Raw genomic sequence first — 25671 nt, forward strand, 5'->3', positions numbered from 1 at the left:
TATATGCTACTCACTTATTTCTATTATCTCATTTTAGTAAGTGTGTATATGTTAATGTTTTTTTTTTTTTTGTTGACATTTACCCCTCTCTATATGCACATTTGTTTCCTCTATCAGATTGTTCATTTTTCATCGGGCTAACGTTTTATATGCATAGATCTTTTTAGTGTGGACGCATTTTCATAATTTATATTTATATTGATTTATGTATTTATATTTTTCTCTAATTAATTAATTAATTATTTATTTATTTATACCGGAGGTTTCTACGAAAAGAGTCTCCTTCTTTATTGTGCTGCCGACCATCATACTTCACTTATCTAATTTACATGAGACCAAGATTCTACTGCTATTCATTTTTATATTTTAATACTCATTAGACGTATTTTACACATGTCTATTACTAACAACCAGATATAGAATAGTTGTTTGAGCTTAGAGTTACCTTGACAATATTTACTGTTTAATAAGACTGTTATAAAATTATAATAGAACAGTTTAAAGGAGTTGCCATTGACCCCTTTAATAAAAAAAATATTATCAACTTATGTATCTCGTCACCTTCATTTATAAATTATAATGCACTATGATGAATTATATTTTATTATCGATTCCATGACATCATTCAAAATATGACTCAAATTAATGTAGTCGACTATTAATAAAAACTTTATACAATGCTAGCGATTTACAATTTCAAATTACGTATACATATAATTTATAATTGCGAAACAACCAACAGCTGTTTCATTTTTGAAAATATAGTAAACGCCGTTAAATCATCGTTACGTCACCATACAACCGGACGTGAAGTCCATCGTCGGATAAGGTGATAATAACGTGACATCGAACATACTGTTATCGTCCGGCGTCCAGTTTGTCGGCGATATGGTCGACCCAACCGCTGCATCCGCCTTATCACCGTCGCACTCCGCCGTCTCTGGTTCTACTTTCACATCTTTCCGACTTCCTCTCACTTCCACCACAGACTGTCCGGCAACGCTTTTAGGGCCATTACTCCTGATCATACAACCGGACGTGAAGTCCATGGCAGGATAAGATGATGATAATAATGGGACCTTTTCAAATGTTAAGGACCCAACCGCAGCATCAGCCTTATCACCACCGTACTTCGCCGTGTCTGGTTCTACTTTCACTTCTTTCCGACTTCCTCTCACTTCCAACTCAGACTTTCCGGCAGCTCTTTTACGACTATTACTCGTCACCACCCTCGTCTCCGTTTCCGCCGCTTCCTCTGAATTTCCAATTTCGAGCGGGAAATTCAATATGGCTTTGTTGCCTCGAAGCTTAAACGCTGCTTTATCATACGCTTTTGCTGCATCTATGGCGGTGTCGTAAGTCCCAAGCCAAACCCTAGTCCCTTTCTTGCTAGGATCCCTGATCTCCGCGGCAAACTTTCCCCACGGCCGTTGTCTTACTCCTCTGTAATGCTTCCTCTCCTCAAACTCCTTCTCCTTAACCACGACATCAAATTTCTCGATTGCAGGCGGAAACGATATATTCACAGAGGGTTTTCGTTGATTAAAACCGTTGTTGCTAAATTTTCCAGTTATATCCGATGAACTTGATTGAAGCATCGGTTCTGGTTCCACTCTGAATTCAAATTGGTGGCCGGAAACCGTTCGAGTGTGATCAATCACAGAGGACGTAGGAGAAGAAGAAGAAGAAGTAGAAGATGATGATGACGAGGTTAGAGGAAAAACAACGGTGGATTTGTGGGTGGTATTATTGCAGTGATGATCGGAGAGTATGGAATATTCCTGTAGGAAAGAGGAATCGTCAATAAGCAGGTGTTGACGGATGAGATCTAGAGCTGAAAATTCCTCGAGTGATGCCATTGTTGAACTGAGAGAGAGAGAGAGAGAGAGAGAGAGAGAGAGAGAGAGAGAGAGAGGCGTGGAAATGGTGAAGAGAAGAGGAATGGATATATACAGAGAGTCAACGACAAAGGAATAACAGATACAACAAATTTCGGACTAATTCATTTTATGCAAAAATTATCATTGCTTATTTGATTTATGTGTTTTACAGTATTTAAATCATACGTTTACGTTTGATGCAAGATCTAATCATAATTAGTGATGGCTTTTTAAAAACACAAATACATAAATAAATATATATAATTGACACCGATTTTTTTGTCCATTTTACGTTTTTATATAATTACCAAATAAGAATACAAAAAACAAAGATAAAGACAAACGACAACTTATTGATACAATAACTAATATTTATTTGTCCTTTTGTGTTGTCAAGTTGTAACTGCAATTATTTTTCCCTGTATCTTTTAAGATTGATGGGGACCAATCTTTTTGGATTTAAGTTTCAATTTTAATATTATAATGGGTAAATTATACCGTTGGTCCCTCGTGCATATGCCAGAAAATGTGTTTAATCCTTATTTCCATTTAACTCGGACAGTCCCTCGTTGTTATTTATCTTGCACGGTTAGTCCCTATGCATGTTAACCGTTATAGGCTTCCGTTTAAGCTACCCACGTGCCTTGCACGCAGGGGCATTTTCGTCTTTTCAGTGTTTGTGTCCATTCTTAATGCTGTTGCACCTTAAAATCTTATAAAACACTGCAACCCTCTTTTCCTCTGCTATCCTCTCCTTCGTCTCCTCCCCTCGTTCGATCGATTTCTTCCAAATAGATAACAATGATCGATATCAAATGCAATTGTGGAGCCACTGTAGTGATTTGCACATCTTATAGCAAAAGAAACCCTGGGAAACTCTACTATGCTTGTACAGTAAAGGTAAGGTTAATGATTTTAATTTTGTTCTTCATCTTCTCTAATTTTGCCCTAATTCTTCATCTACTTTAATTGGTTAAGGGACCATTATGCAAGTTCATAGGATGGGTGAATGATTATGATCAGGACTGTGATTATATGGCGTTTAGGATGAAACTTGAAGAACAAAATCGCAAATTGAAGCTTTACCTAGTTATTAGCTGGGTTTTTTTTTTGTTTCAGTCCTTATATCTAAAGTTTAGGTTTAGTAATGAAGTTGTTAGTATTTTGTTATGTGTATTTTGTATTGTTATTTGTATTAAGAAAAACCTTCAATTCCAGTTACAATATGTTGTGTAATCATAATATGGTGTTATCAGTTGGTGTTCAAATTTAATGAAAATGTGGTATTTGCAATATATTATTCAATACATGTAGCATCCAATATAACAATATGTAATATACCATTCAATATATGTAGCATCCAATATAACAATAAAAAGGGACAAAACTTAAAATATCCAAGATAACCATTTACCATTAATATAAAGGGACATCCAAAATAGCAACATAGTGTTATGGCATACAGATAGTTATCATAGATAGCAACAAAGTATCAAAATACAAAACATAACAACAAAGTAATACGACAATAAATGCCTAACAAAAACATAGTTATCCTTCATGATCATGATACCAAACTACAAATTCTCAAAGAATGGGGCTTTTTCCCTTCTTCCCAACTCCTTTTGTTACACCACCACTGCTACCTGCTGCACCTTCTCCTGTTGTATTCCCTGTTGCACCCTCTCCTATTCCATTCCAGCCTATGATTGTCCCTTACAAGTCCTTCCATTATGGCCCACATTTCCACATTGTGTGCATGTTACAGATTTCCATTTTGTGGACACTCCATCATCTTCTGTTGCAGATCTTCTTCTCTTTTTTTTTGGTCTGCCAATAAGGACACGATACTTTGGTGGTATCAACTTGGTAGGACATGTGCTTTTTTCCCACAAAAACCTTCCATTAATAGGTTCAACTTTGAAGACATACATTTCTTTCCAAGTCTTGAGCCAATATGTTGGGTGAACTCATGTCTCATGTATTCCAACATTTTCATTGTTGAGCCTCATATCCCATATAGCTACTATACTATGTTTGCAGGGTATGTCTGTCAGTTCCCACCTGTTACATGAGCAAGTTTGTTGGTCCATATTAACCACACATTGATTAGTACCTTCACTTGTAACCTGGTACTTCCCATTTCCACAGAACATTGCCTTACACTGTATTGTCCTTTCTTTAATTTTTTGATGGGTCTTAGTGGCTGTAGGAGTTAATGGGCCATTAGCTTTGTCAATTTCTTTTTGAACCATGACAATTTTCCTCATAATATACTCCCTAATAAAATCCAAGCAACTGATAATTGGCTTATCATGACCCTTCACTATTTTGCTATTCAAACTCTCACACATATTATTCAACAAAGCATCACAATGTGCCCTCCCTGATAAAACATAACTGTATTAGATTATATTTAAAAATTATACACTTATCAACATAATATTATATACCTAAGAAGTGGGATCTGGACCAGTGCTTAGGTGGAATAGAATTAAGCCAGTCATATGTTTCACTGTTAAGTTTTAGTTCTTCTGTGGCACTATTGAACTGTGGTATGGTGGTACATGTTGCACAATTCCAAAGACAATCCTTGAATTCCTTGCCCCTCCATTTACGTTTCATGTTCTCATGAAGATGCCTTAGGCAATATCTATGCTCTGCTGCTGGGAAAAGTTTCTCAAGTGCAGGCAATAACCCCTAAATCATCAAAAGAGTGAAGTTTCTTATTGAATTGTAAAACATGCAGGTGAAAATGAATGGAGAACTTTATTTACCTTCTGTCTGTCTGATATGAAAGTGAAGTTGGAGTTTGCCTACAAACCAAGATCATCTCCTAAGTTAGTTAAAAACCAGGTCCATGAATTAAAGTTCTCTGCTTCAACAACTGCATATGCCAAAGGGTATGAGCAGTTGTTCCCATCTAAACCCTGAATTATCAGGTCAAACATAGTAATAATCAAACAATTAACTATAGTCAAACATTAATCAAATACTAAAATATGATTATGCACATACCATTGCTGTCAGGATCATACCATGGTATGGACCTTTCATGAATGCACCATCAAGCCCTAGTAAATCTCTTTTCCCTGCTGCAAATCCACTTTTCAGTGGACCAAGACAAATGTATACTCGTTCAAATACCCTGGTCTTAGATGCATAACATGGTTCACTTTGCACTTGAAGTTTGATTGTGGTGTTTGGATTTCTACTCTGCACCTCCTGTAAGTAGTCTCTTAGACACGAGTACTGAGCAGCCAAATCTCCCCTAATTGATTCCAGGGCTTTCATTTTCGCCCTATGAACTTTCATGTCTGACAATCCAACTTGGTATTTCTTCTCAAGCATCTCATGTAATGCTCTAAGTGGTATTTATGGGTTTGACTCCTTTGTGTCAATAATCTGTTCAGAGAGAAACTTGTAGTTGCATGCCTTAATTTTCCTTCTTTGAAGACATGTATGTTGCTTTTCATAGGTCTTAACAGTCCAATTAATGTCTTTTTTCCACTTACTCACTAGTAGGACCCATGGGCATTTATGAATAGAAACATCTTTCACTTTCTTTTTCTTTTGACTTGGTCCCACTTTGTCATTACTTTTGCTGGTCCCACCTGTTTCTAATATCCCAAGGTTTGGCATTGTCCCTTTACAAACCACTCTAATCCTGTTTTTGTCATTCTTGACGAAGTCTAACTCCCTTCTACTTTGTATGGAATGAAGATAAATTTGTTGTTTAACTTCCTTGGCTGTGCTAAAAGTCTGGTGGATGTAAAATGGTAGGGGTGAGCATTTGGACCGGTGGATCGGACCATTTTTTTGGACCCTCGGGCCGGTTCTCGGTTCTAAGATTTCTATCCGGTCCGGTCCGTTTTTTTTCTTGGTTCGGTCTGGTTTTTACCGGGTCCAGAACCGGTTGGACATGGTAAAAAAGTCAAATTGATCGGCCTTATATTATACCAGCACTAACGATGTTCCCTTTCCCATAACACGTAGCGTAATAGCATACTGATTTCCAAACCAAAGAAAAATTCGTTCGATGTCGATTATCTCAAATCGCAAATCGTGCCTTCCCTGATTATCTCAAGTCACAAATCGGCAGTGGAGCCCTTCTCTCAAGTTGCAAATCTGCAGTGGAGCGGCTCCAATCGCAAGTCGCAAGTCTCAAGTGTCGATTCTGAATCCTCAAGTCACAAGTCGCAAGTCGTTTCTGAATCCTACTCAACTCTCAAGTGTCGATTCTCCCTCTCTCAAGTCTCAAGTGTCGATTCAAGATTTCTGAGAAACTCAAGTCTCAATTCAGAAGTAATGGAATCAAAAATCGGGAATGCTAATTGGATTGGACTTGATGATGATGAAATTCAAGTAAGGGTTATGATTTTTGGTTGTTTTTTTGTTAATTTTTGTTGAAATAACAAACAATATTGTTATATTTAGTTGAATACTTGTCAAAAAAAAATTATTGTTATTATATGTAAACTAAGGTTATGTTTTTTGGTTGAATTTTGTTAATATTTGTTGAAAGTTATAAAGTATGTTGCTATATTTTGTTGATTAATTGTGAAAAAGTTTTTCTTTTGATTGTATGTAAACTAGGGTTATGATTTTTTGTTGATTTTTGTTAATTTTTGTTAATTTTTGTTGAATGTCATAAAGTATGTTGTTTTATTTAGGTTATTTGTTGTCAAAATTTTTTTATTGTGATTGTATGTAAACTAAGGCTATGTTTTTGGTTGAATTTTGTTAATTTTTGTTGAAAGTTATAAAGTATGTTGCTATATTTTGTTGATTAATTTTGAAAAAGTTTTTGTTTTGATTGTATGTAAACTAGGGTTCTGATTTTTTTTGTTGATTTTTGTTAATTTTTGTTGAATGTCATAAAGTATGTTGTTATATTTTGTTGATTAATTGTGAAAACATTTTTGTTGTGACTATATGTAATGTAGGATACGAATGTTGATGAAGAGGAATTTATTGAGGATACACCACAAATCAATTTAGTTGACGATTCGGCAAAAGATGATCAATCAAATTTTAACAAACGAAAAAGAACAAATAGCAAAACGAAAACAAGTCACAAAAAAAAACAAACAAGTGGCAAAGAAACATCCTCTTGTTGGGACTCATTTGATAAAGTTATGATAAAAGAGGATGATGGTATGGAAAGAAGATATGGAAAATGTCATTGGTGTGAAAGGCTACTCAAACACATAGGTCGGTGTCAAAAAAAACCCAGATAAGCTACAACATCCAACTCAAACCAAATTGAATCTAAAGGATTCAAATGGAGATACTAGTGTTAAAACATGGAAACACGATGATGCAACGATCAAAAAAGCATTACTTAACCTTTTTGTGGTAGGCGAATTACCTTTCAAGTTCGTTGAAAACGAGGCTTTTGTGGAATACACCAATGCACTTAATGTTAAGGTTGTGTTGCTATCTAGACATACAATATCCCGAAATGTTTCTAAATTTTACATAGAGGAAAGAACCAAAATGCTTCAATTTTTAAGTAACCCAAAGACCACTATACATTTGACAACGGACACTTGGACGTCTTCTTATCAAAGGACTACTTACATGGTGGTTACGGCTCACTTCATAGACGAGAATTGGATGATGCACAAGAGAATTATAAACTTTAGGGAGATAGATAGCCATAAGGGAGAGGATATGGGCCGAGAATTACTCGATTGTATTCGTGGATGGGGAATGAAAAATGTCATGACCATTACCTTGGACAACGCCGCTACAAACGACAAGGCAATTGACTTTTTGGTCAAAAAGTTGCCCAATCTTTACGAGGGTGGAAAGCATTTCCAAGTTAGGTGTATGGCCCACATTTTAAACCTTATCGTAAAGGATGGACTAAAATACCAAAACTATCATGTTGAGTGTATCCAAAAGGCGGTACGGTACATTAGATTGTCACCACAAAGAATAAACAAGTTCAAGAAGGCGATGAAAGATTGTGGCTTACAAACGAAGAAGTTTCTATGTGGTGACACTCCTACCCAATGGAACTTGACTTTCGAGTTATTGAAGTCCGCATATCAGTTACAAGAGGCATTTATGGAATTTGGCATAAGAGGTAATATTTATTTTTAAGTTATATATCAGCTTTTCAGCAAAATTATTAAGATTTTGTAATCTGTGACGTTTTTTAAACACCCATAACTCATTCGTTTTAAGTCGGATTGACCTCCAGTTTTTTCCAACATTTATTTTACAGTTTGTAGATGAATTTAGACTATAATTTTGTTTATTTTGGTATTATTTTCACTGAGTTACAATCATTCAAAGTAGAGCTATCAAAACTGAAAAAATTCAGTTTTTCAGCAAGATGTTGTAATATGTGACGTTTTTTAAACACCCATAACTCATTCGTTTTAAGTCGGATTGGCCTCCGGTTTTTTCTAACATTTAGTTTACAGTTTGTAGATGAGTTCAGACTATAATTTTTTTTTATTTTGGTATTATATTCACTGAGTTACAATCATTCAAAGTAGAGCTATCAAAGCTGAAAAAAATTCAACTTTTCAGCAAGATGTTGTAATCTGTGACATTTTTTAAACACCCATAACTCATTCGTTTTAAGTCGGATTGACCTCCGGTTTTTTCCAAAATTTAGTTTACAGTTAGACTATAATTTTGTTTATTTTGGTATTATATTCACTGAGTTACAATCCTTCAAAATAGAGCTATCAAAGCTGAAATATTTGTTTGTTTAGACTATAATTTTGTTTGTTTATGTATCTTTGACAGATAAATCATATGAAAGGGATCTCGATAGAGTACCGGAAAATTATGACTTTGAAGTTGTAACCGAAATGGTGAAATTCTTTGAAAAATTCAAAACAAAAATAGAGCTTGTTTCGGCTACATCAAAACCTTTGGTAAATCTTTTTATCCGGGAAGTCTTAGATGTGCACATACATCTAAGAAAGTGGTCAACCAAACCAATGTTTCTCGATATGGTAAAAGATATGAGGATGAAATAAGACAAGTATTGGGGTGCATACAACAAGATGAACGATTTTATGTACTTTGCGGTTTTACTTGATCCTACCACCAAATCACCTTTTTTGTTACATGCTTTTAAAAAAATGATCGGGTACATGGAACCATCATCAACCCCCGCGGGCATGGACATAAAAGCACGTCAAATGGTCCGAGAGGTTGAGAATAGGATGGGAAGTTTATTTATGACCTACTTGGAACGATTTGAGAGCGGTGGATCGTCTCAATAAGAAGCGAGTAAAATAGTCATTGATGTTGATGATGATAACGATTTTTTCGGTGATTTTCTTTGTACAGGAGGTAGCAACTCGGATCCAATGGATAACGAGTTACAAACTTATTTGAAAGAGAATATATTTAAATATAAAAAAGATTTCTCAATTCTCGGGTGGTGGAGGGTAAACGCGATTAAGTTCCCAACAATTGCTCGGATGGCGAAAGATGATTACTTTTTTTTAGTCTTTCATAATTTTTTTATAAATTAATGTTGTTACAATTTAATTCTTTGTTGTTAGACATATTGGCGATACAAATCTCAAGTGTAGCGTCCGAGTCCGCATTTAGCACATGTGGTAGAGTTGCAAGTGAGTATCGGACTAGTTTATCGACGTTGATAGTTGAAGCTTTGTTATGCACCCAAGATTGGGTGAGAAAGTCTACAAATCCAATAATTGACAACGTTGATGACATCTTGAACGATGATCATATAGCTTTGGGTAAAAAAATTACAAGCTTTTTTCTTTTTTTATACAATTATTACTTTTTATTAAATACTAACAACATTTTCATTTGTGTTTATGTAGAGATTGCACAAGCTTTAAATATGTTACATATTGTTAACAATGATATGGGGAAGAAGCCAATGGAAGATTAGATTATGAGTTTATGAAGTTTGTTATTTTGATTGATTTTAAAGTTTAAACTATGATTTTTGTTGCTACGGTAATATTTTTGTATGTTTGTGTTAAAATTGTTAACATTTGTTGGTGAACTTGAATTATATGTTAGTTGCTTTTATTTGGAAAATTAAGTTTCCAAGTTATAATATTATAAATCAATGTAGATTACTTATACTCTATGCAATTAAAGTTGTACCGGTCCAAACGTGTCCAAAAACCGGAAAACCCGGACCCGGACCCGGACATGGACATGGATACGAACACGATGCATCCGGTCCGGTCCATGGTCCACAATTTTCTCCATAACCGGTCCGGTCCAAGAGCCGGTCCGGTCCGGTCCGGTCCGATCCAAATGCTCACCCCTATAAAATGGATCTTTGAGAGCAGCTACTTCATTCTTATGTGCTTTTTGTAAATCTCTTATCTTCTTCCTTTTTTTACTAGCTTCACCCTCATCTGATGAAGATGTAGATACTAATTCTTCAGTGTCTATAACCTCTAATTCTTCATCACCTTCTACTCCTTCATCTCGATCATCAGGAAAACTTCCAACCCACTCCACCTCTTTGTCAATGTTGAGGTGAAAGTTATTCATATCAACCTCTGGATCATCTAACAAATTATCTTCATCAACTATGTAATCACTATCTTGACTGTCTTCACTATCTTCATTGTCTTCACTATCATGAATGTCTTTACTAGCTTGACTGTCTTCACCTTCTTTTTCACTATTTGGTTCATCTTGTTCCATAGGAGTCCCACCAAAAGGTTCACACCATTCAAATGTATCATCCCAACCATCAACATTAGGACATGTGCTTCCCATCATTGGTTTAGTCAAAGGGCTTTCAATTCTTAGTATATAGGCAGGGGTTGACTCAACTGTTTCACTCAATGTAATAGGGGTTGTTCCAAGATTGTTTCAGGTAATGTACTAGGGGGATGGTCCATAGTTTCTACATTCTCAAAAACAGGGGCTTCTTCACTAGGACCATCCCCTGAATTTGACCATGTCAATAACAACCTTTTACGACAAAGGGACTCAGGAATTTCGTGTATCTTTATCTTTGCAGGGTTTGGGGACATTTGATACGTATGCAGCTTGGTTTCCCAAAACTCTGTATACACTTCTATCACCTTGTGTTCATAAACATATGACCTAAAGTGGTTTATATCTTCATCACAGCCCAAAGCATACAACCCAAAATCTAAATCCCAGGTTGGTCGTTTGAAATGGTAGTAAATACTTTTACCTGGTTCCACACAATCAAGCAATTCCATTATCTCATCCATATCATGCACCGAGAACAATTCACTATCAATGCCATCAATATATTTCATCTTCCCATTTATGTATTTGCGGTCTGGAAACTTCGTAAAAACTCCACCATAGTTCAATCGTATCGAGAACATAGATGGATTATCAGCTGCGAACCCAAAAAATAAAAATTTACCTTTTAGGAACGTATAATGGATGATCAACTGAAAATGTAGAAAATTTTACCATATGAGCTTTGGAAATCGTATTCCTCCCATTCTTGCCTAATCCTCCAGTTCACCATCGTAGAAAACTTGGGTTTTCTTGTGCAATGCTAAGGGTCGACGGAGGATGAAATGAGAAATGACCGGTTATTGAAGCCGCTACATAATGGTTCATGTATACAAAACCTAAAAAGACGAAAATTCCCCTGCGTGCAAGGCACGTGGGTAGCTTAAACGGAATCCTTTAACGATTAACGTGCATAGGGACTAACCGTGCAAGATAAATAATGTGACATCCCCAAAATCTCGGCCAGAAAAGACCGATTTTCATTTATGATTTTAAATATTTTCAGAGTAAATCCTTTTGATTTGAAAGAGTTGCGGAATTTGTTCCCAAAAGCAAAACATGATAAAACATTGTTTACCGAAGCATTTCATAAAAGAAATGTATTTTCATTATAAACAAAACTCGGGGTGTCATGTTCCGATACAGACCAATAAGCATAAACGAATACCTTACAAGTCATATAACAAATATAAACATATGCAGACTTGTAAACAAAACAACTTGATGGTTCATCCATCTCATGCCCTTCCGCCACTACCTGTAATACAATTTAAAACTGAGTGGGTCAGGCTTGGGAGCCTGGTGAGCATATAGGGTTTTCAACCCACAATAAATATCATATTTAATTTTCACCAACCAACAATAACCCAATTACCCATTCCCGTTATTCTCACTTTAATGTCCCTAAAACAACTAACATAAGGGACCTAGTCTAAGAATATTTCATCGGGGCGACAACACATGCTTCGGAGGTACCTCAGCAATATAAGTCAAATAAGGCAACCATGAGGGGGATGGAGTACAGCGAATGAACACCCAAGTTCATTAACACCTACAGGTGGCGAACCTGCTAATGTTTCCACAAGACTGTCTAGAATAGCCAGTGGTCGTCATCTAAACTCCGCTAGATGACTCAATCAAACAACAACGAGGCCTCTCATCTGTTTATTACACACCGACTGTCTACCCATGTTCTACCCAACACATTAGTAGATAAAAATATACATTTGTATACATAGTTTAAAAAAAACCTGTATAACATGCTTTAATCAACACATATATCACATAACAGATGAGGCACACACACACATAACACATATCTCATAAAGAAATAAGCAGATCTATAAGATAGAAGAGAGTGAATACTCATTCACACATAACACAACCAAATATATACACATAGCACGTATTTTATATATAATACTTCGTATTATTGTATTTGGAAAGAAAATAACTACACACTCACTTGATCAGAAGATGATCGGACAACACTACGGCTTATAGAAGTAGTAATCCACAGCAGATCTGGAAGATCTCCTCGAAAATCGAACTTCTCGCGGGCAGAGTTTCGACTCGGGAACCGCACTTTTCGGGATCTTCGGGATCTCGGGACTTGCCTCGGGGCTAGAGTATGATACCGGGGCTTCGGGGTATTTCTGGCATGCAAAACGATGCAAAATAGGAGAGAGAAGAGAAGAAATTGGCAATTGGGTCGGCTGCCTTCGGTTCCTATTTATAGGAGGCTGGAGCCTCGGAGTACGCGGGGCGTACTGCGTTACGCGGGGCGTACTGCCCAAAACGTCATTGCTTACGTATCCGAAGTGCTCGAGTGCGAGTGTCAACATCCCTCGGAGTACGCGGGGCGTACTCGAGTACGCGGGGCGTACCTCGGATCAGATCAATGACTCGTTCGGATAATACTTCCGAATTTTGAATTAAAAATAAATACAAAATGATTAATAAACTTCGGAAATTCATAACTTCTTCATACGAACTCCGTTTTCGACGTTCTTTATATCCACGGAAAGGTGAGACCATGCTCTACGACTTTTGTTTAGACTCCGTCGGCTAATTTTGACTTTATTTTTAATAATTATTTTTAATAGGCCGGGACAGAAACTTTCGTTATAAATTCATAACTTCTTCGTTTAACGTCCGTTCTCGCCTAACTTTTTATCGTTTCAATACCAACAATGAGATCTTCGATTCTCATTTAGATTGCTTCGGCTAACAACCGCTCAATCTCAAATCGAGTAAAACAGGCTGTATACCGCTAAGCCGGAACTTCGATAAATCATAACTTCCGCATACGAAGTCAGATTTGGGCGTTCTATATATATTCGGAAACCTCGTTTCAATTACTACAACATTAACCAAAGATATTAAGTTTATTTTACACTTAAATTTTGACGCTTATTTTTATTCTTAATTAATCAAACCACATAATTAAGCAATTAAGCACAAAACACAAAATACTCAAATAATACAATCTTATTACTTCAAAATGGGTTACAAAGGTTAACCTAGACTATTACATTGCTAAAAATGGCAAGCCCGGAAACACAGGCGTTACAATTCTCTCCACCTTAGAATGATTCCGTCCCCGGAATCACACATCAACAAACAAATGCGGATAGCGACTCAACATGTCACTCTCCGTCTCCCAGGTGAGATTCGGCCCATTCGTGTGTTTCCATCGGACAAGCACTAACCCAACCATTTTGCGTCGCAACTTCTTAGTCTTTCGGTCAACAATTGCCTCTGGTTCTTCAATCAACCTTTTGTTCTCATCAATTCTCAATTCAGAAATTGGAATTATATCGGGAACTTCTCCCGTGAACTTCCTCAAATAACACACATGAAAAGTGTTGTGAATTCCATTCAGCTCTTCGGGTAATTCGAGCTTGTAAGCTTGGTTCCCAATCCTCTGAAGGACTTTAAACGGTCCAATAAACCTTGGACTCAACTTTCCCCTTTTACCAAATCTTATAAGTCCCTTCCACGGCGAGACTTTAAGCAAAACCGAATCTCCAACCTCAAAAGTCATCGGTCTTCGCTTCTTGTCAGCATAGCTCTTTTGACGATCTTAAGCTGCTAACATTCTTTCCCTAATTATTTTCAACTTTTCAGCAGTTTGATGAACCAACTCTGGTCCCATAAACTGCTTTTCCCCAGCCTCAAGCCAACAAGACGGCGTACGACACTTCTGTCCATACAAAGCTTGATAAGGTGCCATCTTAATGCTCGAGTGAAAACTATTATTATAGGAAAATTCTACCAACGGTAAATGTTCATCCCAATTACCTAGGAATTCCAAGGTACATGCTCTCAGCATATCTTCAAGTGTTTGTATCGTTCTTTCACTCTGACCATCAGTCTGCGGATGGTAAGCTGTGCTTAAACATAACTTGGTACCCATTTCCTCTTGTAGACTTTTCCAAAACCTTGATGTGAAACGGCTATCACGATCCAACACAATCGTTAACGGAACACCGTGAAGCCTCACAATTTCCTTCACGTAAGAATTCGCAAGCTTCTCCATAGACCATTTCTCCCTGGCCGCTATGAAATGCGCACTCTTAGTGAATCGATCAACGACCACCCAAATCATGTCGTGACCATTCTTTGTTCTGGGCAGTTTAGTGACAAAATCCATAGCAATGTCTTCCCACTTACCCATAGGCACAGGCAAAGGTTCTAAACTCCCGTAAGGTTTCTGATGTTGTGTCTTGACTCTCGCACAAGTCACACACTCGGCCACATACTTTGCAACATCAAGCTTCATCGTCGGCCACCAGTAGTAGGGTTTTAGGTCCCTATACATTTTAGTGCTACCCGGATGAATTGAGTACATGGTTTTGTGAGCTTCTTCCATCAGAAGATCCCTAATTCCTCCTGACTTAGGTACCCAAATACGATCTTGGAATACCTTCAGTCCATGACCGTTAGTACCAAACACCAACGTTTTACCCAAACGTTCCTCCTTTCGGTCATTTTTCTCAGAAGCTTCCTCTTGAGCTTTCTTTATACTTTCCACAATAGTCGAGACAACTTCAATTCTCAACGCTCTTGGCCTCTTCCTTTCAAGATTGACTTTCCGACTGAGAGCATCAGCAACAACATTAGCTTTACCGGGGTGGTAAAGTATCTCGCAGTCGTAGTCTTTAAGTAATTCTAGCCAGCGTCGTTGCCTCATATTCAATTCTTTCTGATTAAAGAGGTATTGGAGACTCTTATGATCAGTGAAAAGTTTGCACTTCGTGCCATAAAGGTAATGCCTCCATATTTTCAGAGCGAAAACTACCGCTGCCAACTCCAAATCATGAGTAGGGTAATTCTTTTCATGCTCTTTCAGCTGTCGAGACGCATATGCTATCACCTTTTCTCTTTGGGTCAAAACACAACCCAATCCAACACCAGACGCATCGCTATAAACAGCGAAGTCTTCAACTCCATCGGGTAGAGAAAGTATCGGTGCCTCGCATAGCTTCTTCTTTAACTTCTCGAATGCTTCTTTATGCTTCTCACTCCAAGCATAAGTAGCTCCTTTGTGGGTCAAAGCTGTCAATGGAGTAGCAATCGAAGAAAAGCCTTGGATAAACCTGCGGTAATATCCGGCTAATCCCAAAAAGCTTCGAATCTCCGTGGGACTTTTCGGTTGTTCCCACTTCGTCACAGCTTCGATCTTCGCTGGATCAACCATTATCCCTTCTTGGTTGACCACGTGACCCAAGAATTGGACCTCACGAATCCAAAAATCACATTTGGAGAACTTCGCATAAAGCTTCTCCTTCTTCAAAACTTCTAACACTTCTCGCAAGTGTCTGCCATGCTCCTCCTGGCTTTTCGAGTAAATCAGAATGTCGTCTATGAACACTATCACGGATTTATCAAGGAACGGGTTACAAACCCTATTCATCAAATCCATGAACGCTGCTGGAGCATTGGTTAGTCCAAACGACATAACCAAGAACTCGTAGTGTCCATATCTAGTTCTGAATGCAGTCTTCTCGATATCTTGCTCTCTTACTTTTAGCTGATGATATCCTGACCTAAGATCGATCTTCGAGAAATAGCTCGAACCTTGCAATTGATCAAACAGGTCATCAATCCTTGGCAACGGATATCTATTCTTTATTGTTGCCTTGTTCAGCTCTCTGTAATCGATGCACATTCTCATACTTCCATCTTTCTTATTCACAAATAACACCGGAGCTCCCCAGGGCGATGAACTAGGTCTAATGAAACCTTTGTCCAATAACTCCTGAAGTTGCATCATTAGCTCCTTCATCTCCGTCGGTGCTAATCGATAAGGTGCTTTTGCTATTGGCGTGGTCCCTGGTAACAAGTCTATTCTGAACTCCACTTGTCTATCAGGTGGTAATCCAGGAAGATCTTCGGGAAATACTTCCGGATAATCACATACCACTGGAATACTCTGCATCACCTTCTTTTCTTTCTTAGCATCAATCACGAATGCTAAATATGATGTACATCCCTTGGTCAAACACTTTCTGGCTTTCATTAGAGAAATGATTCCAGAATTCACTCTGCGTTTGTCCCCATACACCATAAACGAATCTTTTCCAGGCGGGTTTACTTTAACTATCTTTTTCTTGCACAAAATTTCGGCATCATTGGCGCTAAGCCAATCCATTCCCAACACGATGTCGAAACCATTAAGTTCGATAGGCAATAACGCCTCGTGAAACTTATTCCCATTAAGGTCGATCAAGACGTTTTTCATACGATGGCTAACAGGTACAAACTTACCACTAGCTACTTCGACTAATAAAGCATTATCTAGTCTGTCAATAGGCAAAGCTAGCTTTCTACCAAACTCATGCGAAATAAAGGAGTAGTTGGCTCCAGAATCAAACAATATATGAGCAGGTAATTCGTTTACGAGAAAGGTACCTGAAGCGACATCAGCTTCATCCTTCGCAGCTTCCAGTGTCATCTGGAATGCTCTCGCCTTTGGCTTTGGTGGAATGTTGGGCTTTGCTGCCTCCTTCTTCTTTGGACAGTCTTTCAAAATATGCCCCTCTTCATTACACCCAAAACACATCCTTTTGTTGTTCGGACATTCATTGGCAAAATGTCCAACCTTTCCACACTTGTAGCAGGTCACATCCTCGCTACATTTCCCAAAGTGCTTTTTCCTACACTTATCACACCACTTTGCTTCGCCTCCTTTTCCTCCAAACTTTTTCGAATCAGATTTTGAAAATTTGCTCTTCTTATTGGAACCAGATGTTCCTTCAAACTTCCTTTTCTCACCAACCTCAACCTTGACGGTGGTTCTCCCCTTGATCATGTTCTCCACAGACTTGGCAGCCCAGATAGCTGCCTCTAGAGTAAGTGCCTGACGTACTGGCACCTCGTACTCCCATGGAAGTCCCTTCGCATATCGATCCACCTTTGTCAGCTCGTCTGGAACGATACGCAAGGCAAACTCCATCTTATCGGTGAAGTTATTGGTGTATTCATCAACTGACATGCTACCCTTCGTAAATGTCAAAAACTTATTCTCCAACTCCAACAGATTTTGAGCCGAGCAGAACTTGCGCTTGAACTGCACCAAGAATTCTGCCCATGACAATTGCAGTGGCTCATTAGGGCTTAAGGTCTTCCCTAGAGTGTTCCACCAACGAATGGCTCCACCTCGGAATTGACGCACGGCATAGATAGTCTGCAATTTACCTCTGCAGCCACACGTCATGAAGGCTAGCTCCATTTCGGAGATCCAATCCATAACCCCAATCGGATCCTCCTTCCCATTGAAGGTCGATGGTTTGCAAGTCAAAAAGTCCTTATACTTGCATCCCATTCCATCATTCCTTCCATCATGGTTATCTTGCCTAACTATCGGTGGGTTGGCTTGACCAATAGACCCACTGAAGTTTCCACCTTCCGAGTGCCCTTCATTTAATTCAGGCTCTTCCACACAAATCAACAGTTCTTCACGATTCTGTTGAAGCAACCGTCTAGTTTCATCCATCTGACGATCCAACATCGTCTGAATCATCAATTGCACACCAGCCATGGTTATTGGCTCAGGTGCTGCTGCTACGACAGGTATTGGCTCAATCACTGGTGGTTGATTCCTGTTTTCGTCAGCATTTCCAACTCCACTTCTTGTTCTCACCATTTTGATCTACACACCAAATAAGGTGAAATTAGATCCTCAATCATGATGGATATTCAAATCATCCTTATCACTCCGAAACGTTTACATGCTAGTTCTAATATCGTAGACGTACGCTTAGAATCCTACACACATAAGGTTTCTAGATCCGGTCGGCAACAGACCATAGATCCGAACAAATAATATCATATATGGCAACATATAACATTTAGCACATAAAGCATTTTAGGCAACTTTCCTAAAATAAACTAGTGCTCGTGTCTAAATCACAACAGACACACATCTCAAAACTTCACTTAGCATTCTAAGTTTAAGTCTAGAAATCCTACAAATTCCTAGTTCGCTTAAACTAATGCTCTGATACCAACTGTGACATCCCCAAAATCTCGGCCAGAAAAGACCGATTTTCATTTATGCTTTTAAATATTTTCAGAGTAAATCCTTTTGATTTGAAAGAGTTGCGGAATTTGTTCCCAAAAGCAAAACATGATAAAACATTGTTTACCGAAGCATTTCATAAAAGAAATGTATTTTCATTATAAACAAAACTCGGGGTGTCATGTTCCGATACAGACCAATAAGCATAAATGAATACATTACAAGTCATATAACAAATATAAACATATGCAGACTTGTAAACAAAACAACTTGATGGTTCATCCATCTCATGCCCTTCCGCCACTACCTGTAATACAATTTAAAACTGAGTGGGTCAGGCTTGGGAGCCTGGTGAGCATATAGGGTTTTCAACCCACAATAAATATCATATTTAATTTTCACCAACCAACAATAACCCAATTACCCATTCCCGTTATTCTCACTTTAATGTCCCTAAAACAACTAACATAAGGGACCTAGTCTAAGAATATTTCATCGGGGCGACAACACATGCTTCGGAGGTACCTCAGCAATATAAGTCAAATAAGGCAACCATGAGGGGGATGGAGTACAGCGAATGAACACCCAAGTTCATTAACACCTACAGGTGGCGAACCTGCTAATGTTTCCACAAGACTGTCAAGAATAGCCAGTGGTCGTCATCTAAACTCCGCTAGATGACTCAATCAAACAACAACGAGGCCTCTCATCTGTTTATTACACACCAACTGTCTACCCATGTTCTACCCAACACATTAGTAGATAAAAATATACATTTGTATACATAGTTTAAAAAAAACCTGTATAGCATGCTTTAATCAACACATATATCACATAACAGATGAGGCACACACACACATAACACATATCTCATAAAGAAATAAGCAGATCTATAAGATAGAAGAGAGTGAATACTCATTCACACATAACACAACCAAATATATACACATAGCACGTATTTTATATATAATACTTCGTATTATTGTATTTGGAAAGAAAATAACTACACACTCACTTGATCAGAAGATGATCGGACAGCACTACGGCTTATAGAAGTAGTAATCCACAGCAGATCTGGAAGATCTCCTCGAAAATCGAACTTCTCGCGGGCAGAGTTTCGACTCGGGAACCGCACTTTTCGGGATCTTCGGGATCTCGGGACTTGCCTCGGGGCTAGGGTATGATACCGGGGCTTCGGGGTATTTCTGGCACGCAAAACGATGCAAAACGGGAGAGAGAAGAGAAGAAATTGGCAATTGGGTCGGCTGCCTTCGGTTCCTATTTATAGGAGGCTGGAGCCTCGGAGTACGCGGGGCGTACTGCGTTACGCGGGGCGTACTGCCCAAAACGTCATTGCTTACGTATCCGAAGTGCTCGAGTGCGAGTGTCGACATCCCTCGGAGTACGCGGGGCGTACTCGAGTACGCGGGGCGTACCTCGGATCAGATCAATGACTCGTTCGGATAATACTTCCGAATTTTGAATTAAAAATAAATACAAAATGATTAATAAACTTCGGAAATTCATAACTTCTTCATACGAACTCCGTTTTCGACGTTCTTTATATCCACGGAAAGGTGAGACCATGCTCTACGACTTTTGTTTAGACTCCGTCGACTAATTTTGACTTTATTTTTAATAATTATTTTTAATAGGCCGGGACAGAAACTTTCGTTATAAATTCATAACTTCTTCGTTTAACGTCCGTTCTCGCCTAACTTTTTATCGTTTCAATACCAACAATGAGATCTTCGATTCTCATTTAGATTGCTTCGGCTAACAACCGCTCAATCTCAAATCGAGTAAAACAGGCTGTATACCGCTAAGCCGGAACTTCGATAAATCATAACTTCCGCATACGAAGTCAGATTTGGGCGTTCTATATATATTCGGAAACCTCGTTTCAATTACTACAACATTAACCAAAGATATTAAGTTTATTTTACACTTAAATTTTGACGCTTATTTTTATTCTTAATTAATCAAACCACATAATTAAGCAATTAAGCACAAAACACAAAATACTCAAATAATACAATCTTATTACTTCAAAATGGGTTACAAAGGTTAACCTAGACTATTACATTGCTAAAAATGGCAAGCCCAGAAACACAGGCGTTACAAATAACGAGGGACTGTCCGAGTTAAATTTTGGAAATAGGGACTAAACACGCTTTCTGGCATGTGCACGAGGGACCAACAGTGTAATTTACCCTATTATTATTAGGATACAATAATGAAAAACCTACATTCCTACAGGCTACAACACCAAATTTACTTTGGCTAAAACTCAATTTCAATTTGATTCCCAGTAGACATAGTTTTATGCAACATATTCCGATCCAATGTCCCTTCCCCAAATATGTAGTATGGCTAAAACATTTAAAAAATTTAAAGGCACAAATATGTAGTATGTATGTTCCTATCCTATGTCCCTTCCCCAAATATGTAGTATGGCTAAAACATTTAAAAAATTTAATGGCACAAATATGTAGTATGTATGCTCCTATCCTATGTCCCTTCCCCAAAAAAACTTGTAGCATGATAATTTATTGTTGCGGCTTACCCTGAAAATACTTAAAGAAATGATGTATACATATTAGAGAACTTGTACTTCTAGGAATTATGTTATATATATAAGAAACAAAGCAAAATTTTATATTGTTTATGTAAATTTTGGATTTTAATAAATAAATAAAATAAGATAAAAGAATTATTAATAAAAATAGCAGACGATATATTACGGACATAGTGGTCATTAGTGGGCTCTTCCCGTTGGCTTTAAAAGAAGAAAATAAGGGTTGATTTGTGTGTGTAATTGTGTGTACATGACAAAATGACGTACATAAGGCCATAATGTGTACAAGTTTGGTAGGAACGGTGAGAAGAAATAGTATCACGGATTTACAGTGGTGCGATGAACACCACATCCTATGGTGTGCGGTGGATCTTCCTGTAGGACTTCTTTTCTCGTTCTTTATTCTCCCTTCTCTCTCTCTCTCTTATATAGGGAGAGAAGATTTGAATAATGTTAGAAAATGATAGAAAGTTATGTGAAATAAAAAGTAAAAATGTAACATTTAATAATGATAAAAGAATATATATATATATATATATATATATATATATATATATATATATATATATATATTCTTTTATCATTATTAAATGTTACATCTTTTACTTTTTATTTCACATAACTTTCTACCATTTTCTAACATTATTCAAACCTTCATTTATCTAATATCCCCCCCCCCCCCCCAATCCATTTGAAACAAATACAATGGATGTGCATCAATGACACAAATTCAAAATGTTTTGTTTTTCGATTCATCGGTATGTTGATCACAACTAAGCGCTTTTATTTTTTCATCCTTATCCTAACCCCAACAATTTCAGTATCAAAATGTACCGTAATATTACTATATATCACTCGTAAGCCAACCTTATTTCACAATTTTACCCTCTTTCAAAATACGTTTTGAAAACCCAACCCCTTCCGAGCCGAAAATCGAGTTTATTCGAGAAGCACAACCAAACTCACCTAATTTCGAAGTTGGACCTGTCGTCGAACCATCCGACTACAAAGGTAAAGGAAATGCACCCACCAAAAAAGAAAAAACATCCCCTCAACAACGAAGACAACATTGTCCTTCGGTCTATAGAAGAGATATCCAAAGGATTTTTGCGGGTAGCCGATGAAAATACATCGCTCACTACGAGGTTCGCGCTTTTCGTGAGTATCACGTCTTACGAAAGCCTCACAACCTCAAACCTTGATATGTGCTAACGAGGGAGCTTTCCCTGTCCACATCTCGTGAGGTGGTTTGGCAACCTTCTTAGTAGGGACTCGGTTAAGGATATGGGCGGCAGTCTCTTAGGCATACCCCCAGAATGAGATAGGTAGTGAAGCACGACTCATCATAGAGCGAACCATGTCTAACAAGGTTCGATTACGCCTTTCTGCCACACCATTCAACTGTGGTGTCCTACGTGGCGTCAATTGTGAAACTATTCCACACTCCTTGAGATAGTCGTGGAATTCAAGACTTAGGTACTCTCCTCCTCGATCGGATCGAAGCATCTTGATTTTCCTGCCCAATTGATTCTCCACTTCATTCTTGAACTCTTTGAACTTTTCAAACGTTTCTGACTTTTGTTTGATTAAGTAGATATACCCATATCTACTATAGTCATCGGTAAAAGTCACATAGAAGCGATTCCCATCCTTTGTGGTTGACCTAAACAGTCCACATACATCGGTATGTATGAGGTCCAATAGACCCTCACCCCTTTCACATGTACTAGTGAAGGGTGACTTGATGGGTTTTGGTCATAAGACATCCTATGTGCTCATACAAACCCTAATGCTTGGATCTAGGTTTCTCTATTGTACATGCTTTGAATCCAAGACTATAAACCCTAATTCTAGCATACAAGTAATCATATTCGATATTAGAATAGGTTTATAATGTTACCTTGATTGTTATGTAGCAATAACAATCCCAATTCCTCCTTGAATTGACTTTGGAAGGCTTAGAGTCACAAGTGTCACTCCTCTAATGGTTCAAAAACACCATAATCAAGAGGATGAAGAGGAGAGAGGATGGAGGCTGCCAAAACCGTGTGAAAACCCTAGCAAGAAGCTTGTCCACGTTTTTGGTCCTTAAGGGATCTATATATAGTGAGGCAATTAGGGTTATCTAACAAGGAAACCCTAATTTGGTTGCTTAAGCCCTAAGCAACCCATAGACTCCTTTAATCAAGCCCATGGACGATTTCCTTATGGGTTTCCCCATAGAATTCGTCCACCTCTTGATTCAAGGCAATCCATGGCCCAAATTGCAATTATCTTATAATTAGAATTCCAGTCCCTTAAGTTTAATTAATCTCTTTTAGTCACAAAACTAATTACTAATTAATTCTTGACTAATATTAATTAAACAATATGATTTCTCCTTTAATATATTATTCCCATAATATATTAATAAATCATATTTAATCCTTCTCTCCATAATTCATCCTATCAAGTTGCTTTGGTGAAGGCAACCCAAAAGGACCATGCACCATCGGGTCAAGTACATACCAAAATAGTTATGGACTTAGACACTAATCCAACAGTCTCCCACTTGGATAAGTCTAATAACTATTATGCGTATGACTTCAGATCCTGATCTGCAATCGTAGCTTTCCAAAGCCGCTGTCAACTCTGATCCTATCAGATACGCGTGTCCTTAGATAAGGGATCATATATTCCTCCATTCTAGATATCATATGAGATATGATTTCAAATCAATCTCTTTGTACTATTTCTCGATTCCCGATTTATGACGACTGACTAATTGAACAAATCAAATTAGCCCTAGCCCGGCCAAGCATTTACGTTTGTCATCACTAAACCATCGAGGGGCCCAAAGATATCGCTTTTATCCTACTTTGGATAAAAGGAACGGATAAACTTTGATACAATGCTTGCTTGCACTTACTAACAAATCACACACAACAATATGTTTTATAACACCAAGTTACTAGTGCGTTTACATATTATCAATGTGCAACCGATTTGCAAGATACAACTCACACATCTCGGTTTCAAGAATATAAGATGTTATCGTCTCACCAATCACTCGTGATACAATGCATGGAGTGATCCAAGTGAGCGTGGGTTTAATCCAATGCTCAAATCACATTCATAAGCACTCATGAACGTTGCAGCAAACATTTGCTTATGTCTAATGCTCTTTAGACAATCCACACACCAATTTACGACAGTCTTCATTCATATCTACTTCCAACATATGAATGACTGTGGCCCGTTCGAATAATTCGATTATTCTTAATAAACTCAATTATTCTGGAAGTCAAAACATGCAAATGTGAAACACAAGAATAATACTAATCCCATATGGCCTCAAACCTTTGAGTATAACTAAAACGCCTTTTATTTATCACCATATTGATTACTCATTATTTGTCGTTTCGGGTAATCAACTTCTTACTTGAATTACAACACTTGTCCCATGCTCCTAGCATGCACACAATGTTTTACTCATGGTTCTTACTTTGTTAAATAGATCACATTGGACACATTTCCAATCATTCTCATTTCACAACTCCAAATCCATTTTTCATAAGTTTAAGAATGTCAAAATCTTGCCACTTATAGAATATGCTTGATTCTAACATTTTATGCAACTATCCTTTCGTAATGTCACTGCACCAAAGTCACAAAGACTATTGCCAATGATATTACAAAGTCCTCTATCGGAGATTGTTACAAGACAATTCCTTAGATATGATGTTTCTCACTCAAAGTACATTCCTTTGAACATCCTTTTACATAAAAGTTTCTAATCTAGACATAGTTTTTCAATATTCAATTCCCAATATGGACACGCTTCCATATTTTCCATATGACAACTCATTCTTAATAGAATCTTATCTATTCGTATGATGTCAATATGGTCCATCCGATATGGAAACATTTCCATAATTTTCATATGACAACTCATTCTTAATAGAATCTTTTCTATTCATAATAATGTCGATATGGTCCATCTAATACCATGCTTCCAACTACTCACAAGCGACCAATCATCGTCGAACTTTGGATTGTCCTTTGATAGTTGTTTAATTATTTTAGTCAAAACCAATTCTAGTCCTTTTTCCCTCTAAATGCGCTAGACATTTGGAAAATTTTAGAATGGTCAAACATTAAAGCATTTGCAATCGATCCTATACCCGAAGCGTATGGGACACGACGCATAATGTTTTATTTGCTATGTTCTCAAAATTCGAATTGTGAAGAGGAATGCCGTAATCATAATCGAAATTTTAAGAACACACTATGTACCCTTGACTAAATTTTATTAACATTCCACAACCTAAGCCTTTAGATTTGAAATGAAGCATAATATTCTCTCCCTTAATTATAGCAAAACAACCTTTCAACTCGTACAACTTTGCAAAGTATGACTCTTGTTTTTCTATAATTAATATTGCCAACTTGCAATA

General features: G+C 37.6%; 2 protein-coding genes across 2 annotated transcripts; both read right to left on the reverse strand.

Annotated features, from left to right (window-relative positions):
- Positions 1–633: 633 nt before the first annotated feature.
- On the reverse strand, positions 634–1930 carry LOC145068352 (ethylene-responsive transcription factor 5-like). The gene has a single exon (XM_079015309.1). It carries the CDS (start codon positions 1857–1859, stop codon positions 786–788), a length of 1074 nt encoding a protein of 357 aa, XP_078871435.1. The 5' UTR covers positions 1860–1930; the 3' UTR covers positions 634–785.
- A 1920-nt stretch (positions 1931–3850) lies between these two features.
- Positions 3851–5195, reverse strand: LOC145066647 (uncharacterized). Its single transcript, XM_079013932.1, has 3 exons — positions 4899–5195; positions 4705–4810; positions 3851–4266 (listed from the first exon to the last, which is right to left on the reverse strand). The coding sequence occupies exons 1-3, from the start codon at positions 5193–5195 to the stop codon at positions 3851–3853; spliced, it is 819 nt and encodes a 272-aa protein (XP_078870058.1).
- Between the last annotated feature and the right edge of the window lie 20476 nt (positions 5196–25671).

The sequence above is a fragment of the Lactuca serriola genome, chromosome 8 (assembly GCF_051521515.1).
Source record: "Lactuca serriola cultivar US96UC23 chromosome 8, Lser_US96UC23_V15, whole genome shotgun sequence".
Lineage (NCBI taxonomy): Eukaryota > Viridiplantae > Streptophyta > Magnoliopsida > Asterales > Asteraceae > Lactuca > Lactuca serriola.

Excerpts from the sequence above, each read along its gene's own strand:
- LOC145068352 (XM_079015309.1), bottom strand. The coding sequence starts at position 1,859 with ATGGCATCACTCGAGGAATTTTCAGCTCTAGATCTCATCCGTCAACAC.
- LOC145066647 (XM_079013932.1), bottom strand. The coding sequence starts at position 5,195 with ATGAAAGTTCATAGGGCGAAAATGAAAGCCCTGGAATCAATTAGGGGA. Across the intron at positions 4,811-4,898 it reads GTATGATCCTGACAGCAATG|GGTTTAGATGGGAACAACTG; the intron begins GTATGTGCATAA and ends CTGATAATTCAG. Across the intron at positions 4,267-4,704 it reads TAACTTAGGAGATGATCTTG|GGAGGGCACATTGTGATGCT; the intron begins GTTTGTAGGCAA and ends ATGTTTTATCAG.